At 33.9% G+C, this 8,067-nt stretch overlaps 1 protein-coding gene across 1 annotated transcript; it reads left to right on the top strand.

The window, feature by feature from the left end:
* The first annotated feature begins 466 nt into the window (after positions 1-466).
* LOC114754745 (nudix hydrolase 26, chloroplastic-like) lies at positions 467-7,278 on the top strand. The gene is made up of 6 exons (XM_028943565.1): positions 467-750; positions 833-883; positions 1,548-1,640; positions 6,332-6,426; positions 6,626-6,740; positions 6,856-7,278. The coding sequence occupies exons 1-6, from the start codon at positions 472-474 to the stop codon at positions 6,922-6,924; spliced, it is 702 nt and encodes a 233-aa protein (XP_028799398.1). The 5' UTR covers positions 467-471; the 3' UTR covers positions 6,925-7,278.
* Positions 7,279-8,067: the final 789 nt, after the last annotated feature.

Consider the following 8,067-nt stretch of genomic DNA (forward strand, 5'->3'; position numbering starts at 1 on the left):
AAGAGAATCAATTAAAAAAAAAGTATAATGGAATGCAAGAAACTAAATTAAACTTGAATTGGATCATTCTTCTTCTTGTTTTTTTTTATGCTTTTCTCTTTTTTTTCTAGCTCTTATTGTTAAAATTGTACCTTAACCCTTAATTTTATATATTGTATTAATTAAAAAGGGTGACAATTCATCATACTACATGTTTTTTATAATTTCTCTCTTACTTGCTTCTTATAAATGAGAGTATGCTTTGAAAAAAAATTATTCTTTCACATATATGTTGTTTTTAAATAATTTTAACCAAAGGTTTTATTAAAAAATCTGGAAATTTCCAATTATCTTGAACCTTTCACAACCCCAACCCCAGCAATCGTCATTTTGCCAACAAAATTCGGTCGTTCGGAGGAATTTTGGTGAATTTTTGTTCCATAAAGTTGAGAATAATGCGCCCTCTCTCTCGTAAAAGCTGGCGTTCTTGGTATGGCCTTATGTCGACTTGCTTACTTCCCTGGGTCGTCTTCTTCGCGGATTCTCGTTTCCACTACCACCAGGACGATCAATCCTCTTCATCTAACACTTTCTCCCCCTAATCACCCTTCCCAATTCCCCAATCTCTCTTCGCTTCACAAACCTCTTCCTTCATTCCCCTTTTGGTCTTCTCGTCCTTCTTTTTCTTCATCACCGTCGGATTCCATGGAAGCTCCTCCCGAAGGTTACCGTAGAAATGTTGGTATATGTCTGATAAATGATGATAAGAAGGTCACCTTACTCTCTCGCTCACTCTATATCTTCTTCCATGGGAGCGTCTTTACAGCTCCTTGAACGATTCTCTTCTTTACAGGTTTTTGCTGCTTCCAGGCTGGATATACCCAATGCTTGGCAAATGCCGCAGGTAACTATTGAATTATTATTAGTATTTTTTACTTACTTTCCTTCCTGCATGAGAATTTAAGCTTCGATGTTGGCACCATGCTTCTTATTTTGGATTTGGTTCATTGGAGGGTTCAGTCAATGGAAATTTTCCCGTGCAGAAGACGTAATTTAACATAAACATCATTTTTAGAGTTCTATTCTTACCACAAAGCCTGGATAAACTAAACTAATTCTGTGGCAGGAATTTGGAAAAGTATTTTTATAGCGTATTTATTTTTTGTCTGAATTGGTATTTTGTTTTTGCTTGCTTTCTCAAAACGTTTATATAAACCCAGGGTACTCATAATCGTCTGAAATCCTTTTACGTAAATTTGCTACCTAGCAAGTAACAAGTTAATATTGCAGTTTCTAGAATGCCTTTTGAAAAAGCATAATGGTACTCACAATTGCGGTGGCAGATGGAGCTCTCGTTTTTCCTTCCAATTTTTAAGTGGAACACTCTTAATTTTCCTTATTTTAATTTTGTATGTAGATGGAGCTCTCATCTTGTAGAAGTATTGGTGTAACTTGGATGTTAAAGGAAATAAAGATAAAAATATGACGCGTCTGTTTCTTGGAAAATATTATTTGGTACATGGGGGATGGCATGCCTACTGTAATTAACTTAACATGGCATCTTCTAGGGTGGTGTTGATGACGGTGAGGATCCAAGGAATGCAGCTATCAGGGAATTAAGAGAGGAGACAGGAGTAAAGTCAGCAGAAGTTATTGCAGAGGTGCATATTACATATTGTTCTTTGCTTTCTTATTCTATCTTTTGCAAACGTTCTGGACAAAGAACCGATTCCATCATTTATGGTTGAGTAGGTCCAATTAGTAATTGTTGGTAGCATATTAGATTTCGCCATTCTAAGACATAAGAAGCCGGTAAATTAAACTTTCTGATCTTTTTGATATTAATGAGTAAAGAATAGAGTGGAATGACGTTAACTATGTTGATCTTTTGTTTTTTTGTTTTTTTTTTTTGGAGCCTTGAAAAGATAACAATGCACAAACCGAGTCTATATTCTCTGTCTATATGCCTTCTTTTTCAAGTGACTGTTATTGTTAACTTTTAGAAACTCTTGAAAATAGATTAGAAGCTGTATGGAGCTAGGGTTCAGGTAAGTGAATACAAGAAAATTTGAAATAAACGGATGTTCTAGTAATAAAGATGGATGATCTCCTTTTATTTGTACACAAGAATTGTCCATAATCAAGACTTAGTAGTGGGATTCTTGGATTGATTATTTCATAGTACGATATTCCTTTGAATAGATTTTTATAATACCTTGTAGATTTTTTTTAAACCTATCTTCATTTACATTTTGTAGTAACTTCTATTTTGCAAAGAAAACATACTTCTCTTGATGCTCTTAGTTGATGGAGGATTGATATTTCTAGTTTTCTACTAGTTGTTTGAATGTATCCAAACACAGATTCTGTAATCATGCTACAATTGTTGATATTAGAAATCTTATAGCCCATCTGTTCTTGCATTTATTGCTCAAGGTTTACAGCCTGGTATTTTATGCGAATTACATTGTCATTTTACTTTTTTAAATCTCTAGACTTTTCATCAGTAGTAAATTGTTGCTGCTGTTTTCGCTTTACTTTGTTTAAATGAACAAGTGTGAGCATGTGCTAAAACTTGGCATGAGTTGGTATTATCGCCCTATCTGTTAGGATGTTCTTAACCAGGTGTCTTTACTACACATTATTGAGGTGTTTGATATATCCTTATCTTTAACTAGGAATTTCTGTTTATATTACTTGCTTGAGCTAGATACTTGTGTTTTTGATGCATTGGTTTACAATCGAAACAGTGGCAGTTAAGATGCATATTGGTAAATGATTCCCACTAATTACAAGTATAGGTTATCTCACTAAAAATGGTAAATTCTAATGATAATGAGTTTTTCTTTTTGTTTTGCCCTGTGTTTTTTTTTTTTTGGTTGTCCAAAAATTATGGAGCTTAGTTTGACCTAGCATGTTATGTGTTGTTAGTTGATGTTAATATTATTCTATATTTATTTTGTGCCTATGAGCCTCTATAGCCCTGTCTTATACTTCCCTTGTAAATGAGAAGCTCCATGTAAATTGGAACCCACTAGATATATCCCATCTCTTCTCTTGCTCTCTTACTCTTTATAGTTTATGTGGTATTGAAGCCTCTTTCTTCTCTTCCTTTTCTATAAGCCTCTAGTGACTAGCATGATTCCAATCACTGTGTTTCATCTCCTTTTTGCCACATGCACCTTGTTGTTTCTTTCACATGACATTGATTGAGTCTGTCATCTTTGTCTGGAACTCTAGCTGATCCTCCATGTGCCATCCAACAAAATCTTCACAGCCTCCCATGTGCTGATGCGTAATGGCTCATGAAATATACTCTATGACTCTTGAATGCTCAGAGTTGGTTGTCAGTCCTTATGACACCTACCCTAGGGCATTCTGTGGCCAGCCCTAATTCATAATATTTGGTGCTGTCAGAGTTTTTCCGTGGTTGTTTGCTAATTTGTTTTATTTGAAAGCTCATTTTTCAACTATTAGAGCTCACTTCTACCAAAATACAATCCGTCTGATATTATTCCAGCCTTCTCAGCCCCTACGTTAAATAATTTTCTTATTGCTTTTTGAGGAAATCCCATACTCCTGACAAAATTGGATGGCTCTAGTTATACTGTATAAGCTGCTCCTATTGTGCTTTGGTTCCTTCGCCAAGGCTTTGAGAACCATTTGGTAACACATATTGACAACATTTTAGCTTCTGATAAATTAATCTTGAAGAACATAGGCCATCAACTATGTGGTCAATTATGACATTCAGTTAAGCGTAAGTTATGACACATTTTATATAATTATAAAAATCTTGTCATACTTTTTGACATAAAGCCCAATCTATGCCAGCTATATTGTTTCATTTGTTGATGCGTTGGTTACTAATTTTAAATTTAAAGCAGCTAGACACAGACATGAACACTTGCATGGATGAGATTGAATTAGTGGAACAAGAATAAACTAATTGATGATGACATCCACAGATGTTAGGCAACAGGATTGATGACAAGACAAATTATATATAGTGCCTGTTTGGCATCACTTATTTTGAGCTTATAAGTAGTTTATAAGCTCTATAAGCTCGATTGACACCATTGGGTCTGTTTGGATCAGCTTTTCTGTAATCGGGCTTTTTTATGAAAAGCTACAATAAGCTACAAGCTAAAATTAACAACTTATGACTTATAGCTTATGACTTATAGCTTTTGAAATATGAAGAGAGAAAAAGTTAAGAAATTTATTACCTCTTTTGGTTCTTATTATAAGCCTCAAATAACTAATTTGTAAATAATAAAAAATCAGTTAAAATTAGTTGAAAGTAGTGAATAAATTAGAAATATATTTTTATTTTTAAATATGCTCCCAAAAAGTATACTTTTATTTTTTCATGTTTCACTTTATATTTAAAATATTTTTTATGACTTCTTCATATTAAATTATTTTAATTTCATTGTATTATGTGAAATTATTTTTTTTAATCATGTTTTATTATTTATTAAAACTCATATCTATTTTGGCCATTTTACAACCAAACTTACTTTTACTCAACCATAATCCAAACAACCTTTTGCCAATCTCACTTTTGTAAACTAGCTTTTCTGAATTCCAATCCAAACACAATTCAGCTTATCCAATTTAGCTTTTACCCAATTTTACTTCTCCATAAGCTACTTTTTCAATAAGCTACTTTTTCAATAAGCTACTTTTCCAATCACTGATCCAAACGGACCCATAGTTCTTAAAGACTAAGGACAAACTTCACTCCTACTTGTAATTTGATTGTTTAGCTCAGACATTCCATTCTACAATTCAAGGTGACACCTTACCTATGAAGGCATCGTGGACAAACTTAAATTGAATCGTTACCCAGAAAGAGGGGGGGGGGGAAGATCAGTCACTAGATGTACCCTAATGCAAAACATTAGTGTCTTGTTTTTACAAATGACTCCATGCCCATGAGTTCTATCATTCTGATATCAACTAACTCAGACTAGCTGGATTTATTAACCATAACCTCTGCTTCCCAACTTGGTATTTACAATGCAAGCTTGCTAGCTTGTTTACTTTTCTGTCTTACATTGGCTGGGAATTGTGACCCGATGCTTAGCCCTCAATTGTGAGTGGTCACCAGGTGGTGTACAGGTACCAAATCGGCTTAACAATCATTCCCCCTCCCACCCAAAAAAAAAAAAAAAAAAAAACACTAGTTCACTCACCCCACTACCTTATATATTCCCTAACATTTTATATGCCTTGGCCTGATGCAGCCTATCGTATCCTGGCCCTTGAAGGTTTCACCTTGCCCTTAACTTGAGAATTGGAAGTTGGGACTTGTGGCTTCTTCCTTATTAGAAGAGTAATGCCAAATCTGATTAAACAAGATAAGCACCTGCTAGGCACTCAGCAGGATCAACAAAATCACTTAGTTCCTTAATCTGGACCCTATCACCACCCCCAAAATTTCTTTGCTTCTGTTTGTTTCTTGCTGGAAAATTATTATGATCTGTAAAGCATCTTTCGTTGAACTAGAGGCAACTAACATCTTGGAATATTTATGAGTAAAGTCAATTTGTGTGGTGACTTTTGTGGAGTGAATAAGTTCCAATAAATCTTTTGGCAACTTCACTGTGTCATGATCAAGTTCAATATAATTTTTTATCTATTAAATTAAGAACTTCAATCTTGACTTGTGCCCTTGTTTTGACACAAGGAAAGATATTAGAGCCCTATTAGATCATTGCTCTTCTTTACCAGATCAGACTCCAAACCCTCAGGTATTACCGGCACATGAAATCTTCCAGTAGGATAGTCCATTCCATCAAGGATTGTGGTAAATTGTGATGGTATTCTTTCCCCAGCATAATTTCCCCTTTAATGAAAGACTTTGTCAATTTGCCCAAAAACACTCCATCTTTGACTCCTACAGAGGACCAACAAGGTTGTTCACTGATCTTGTTGATTGTACAAGTGCATGAACATAATCAATGACGATCAACTTGAGGGATTTACTATATTTCATTTATGAACAGTTGGGATTGCTTATCTGGGTCTTTGGGTTCATATGGTTGCTTATGCCCCATCTATATTATACTAGTTGACAATTTACTCCTGATGGGGTAGATTCTCATGGTATTTGTACGAACATTAGTTTTCCTGTTTGAATATTATGCATAATGTTGTCTGGATTTATTTAGTAGAACATTGTGTATCCAATGATTATAGGTGAGTCCAGACTGATCTATTGATCTCAATATCGATGCGGTGCATATCTTTTTCTTTATCTAGGTCATCATCCACTTAAAGTGCCATCTTTCTATCTTTCTCTTTTACACTTATTAGTCATTATCTTACTGGATTTTTATCACAGGCACCTTATTGGTTAACATATGACTTCCCACCACATGTTAGGGAGAAACTGAAAGTTCAGTGGGGATCTGACTGGAAAGGTCAAGCTCAGAAATGGTGAGTGTGTGGGTTCTGAAGTGATATGCATTCTTCAACCTTTTTTCCCTATAAGGAGGCCATAAGTCAATAGACCTATATGCTTGTGTGCTTAAATTTGCGCCAAGTTGGTATAGTTGGAATTGTAATGGAATTTATGGGTATTTATCGTTAACTGTTGGTTGCGTTGTGCATCCTTTCATATATATATATACTGCAGGTTTCTGATGAAATTCACTGGGCAAGATCAAGAAATCAATCTTTTAGGTGATGGTACTGAGAAAGCTGAGTTTGGGGAGTGGTCATGGATGTCACCAGAAGAAGTAATTGAGCTTGTGAGTATACCTCCATTATATTTGTATTGCCCATTTTTTGTTTTGGGGTTTTCAAAACAAATCCCCAGATGCTAGCCTTAGACAGCTTATATTTATCTCTTATTTGTTTGCGCAGGCTGTAGATTTCAAGCAGCCTGTCTACAAGGAAGTCATTGCGGTGTTTGCGCCATTTCTTCAAAAGTGATATTTATATTGTTGAATGTGCTATGGCTCCCTGATACAAAAGTATCCATCAATAGTTGTGGGGGCCTTTAATAACTGTCACCGAGGGCATTAAGGACATTTCCATTTTTGGCACCAGGAATGGGTTCTTAGCTGTGATTATTATTGGCATGTCTGCCCATCTATATTGCCAAATGCACATGATTGTAGCGGGTCAATGAGCTAATAGTTCCATATTCTAGATAAACTTGATGCCACGTGTTCGATAAATCAGGAGGGGAAATGTGTAAAATAAATAAAATGAAGTGCCCTTGAAATTTTCTACAGCATCACTTCATGTTGTTAATGTAAGATCCAATTGACGAATTTGGAGAAATTGAGAATGTTACCAAATTACTTAATTATAATATGTTACATAATCTATTTAAAATACTTATGTGTATAATTGGAATGAATACTACTATTCGTAATCTTTAATAAAAGAGCTAATTAATTAATTTGAGTAGATTAAGAAAATTTGTTAAGTTAGTTAATAATATAAGAGTTAATTAAACTTTTAATTTGGTTCTAAATATAATATCTTAATCTATTTTGTCTATTATATTTTTTTTTCAAGGTAATCTTTGTAATAGATACACATGTTAAATGTTTAATCAAATGACATTTGATTAGCGAGGATATTTTAAATAAGATAATACATATTTATTACAAGTAACTTATTAAACTAATTTTTTTTAATCTACTTAAATTAGTCAATTAGTTCTTATATTAATGATCAAAGGTAGTGTTTGAAATAAATATGCACAACTGTTACAACGATTATTTTGAAAAAATGGATAAATATGAGAGACAAAGTGGACTGAGATCTTATATTTAAGACCAAATTAAAAGTCAAAATGGCTCTCATATTAAAGAGGGAGGTAGTAATTTATAAGATTGGCAAATTATAGGGGGTAATAATTTATAAGATTGGCAAATTAATGTGAAGATAATTGATACTACCTCCGGTTCTAATTATAAGAGCTAGTTGACTAATTTGAGGAGATTAAAGAAATAAGTTAAATTAGTTATTTATAATAAATAGGTGTTGTCTTTCCTAAAATATCATTGCCAATCAAATTTACTAGCTAGAACTATCATTATTAGAGGGACTACCTTAGAAAAA

Source organism: Neltuma alba, unplaced genomic scaffold (assembly GCF_004799145.2).
Source record: "Neltuma alba isolate B1F8T4 unplaced genomic scaffold, ASM479914v2 tig00010187_pilon, whole genome shotgun sequence".
In the NCBI taxonomy this organism is placed as follows: domain Eukaryota; kingdom Viridiplantae; phylum Streptophyta; class Magnoliopsida; order Fabales; family Fabaceae; genus Neltuma; species Neltuma alba.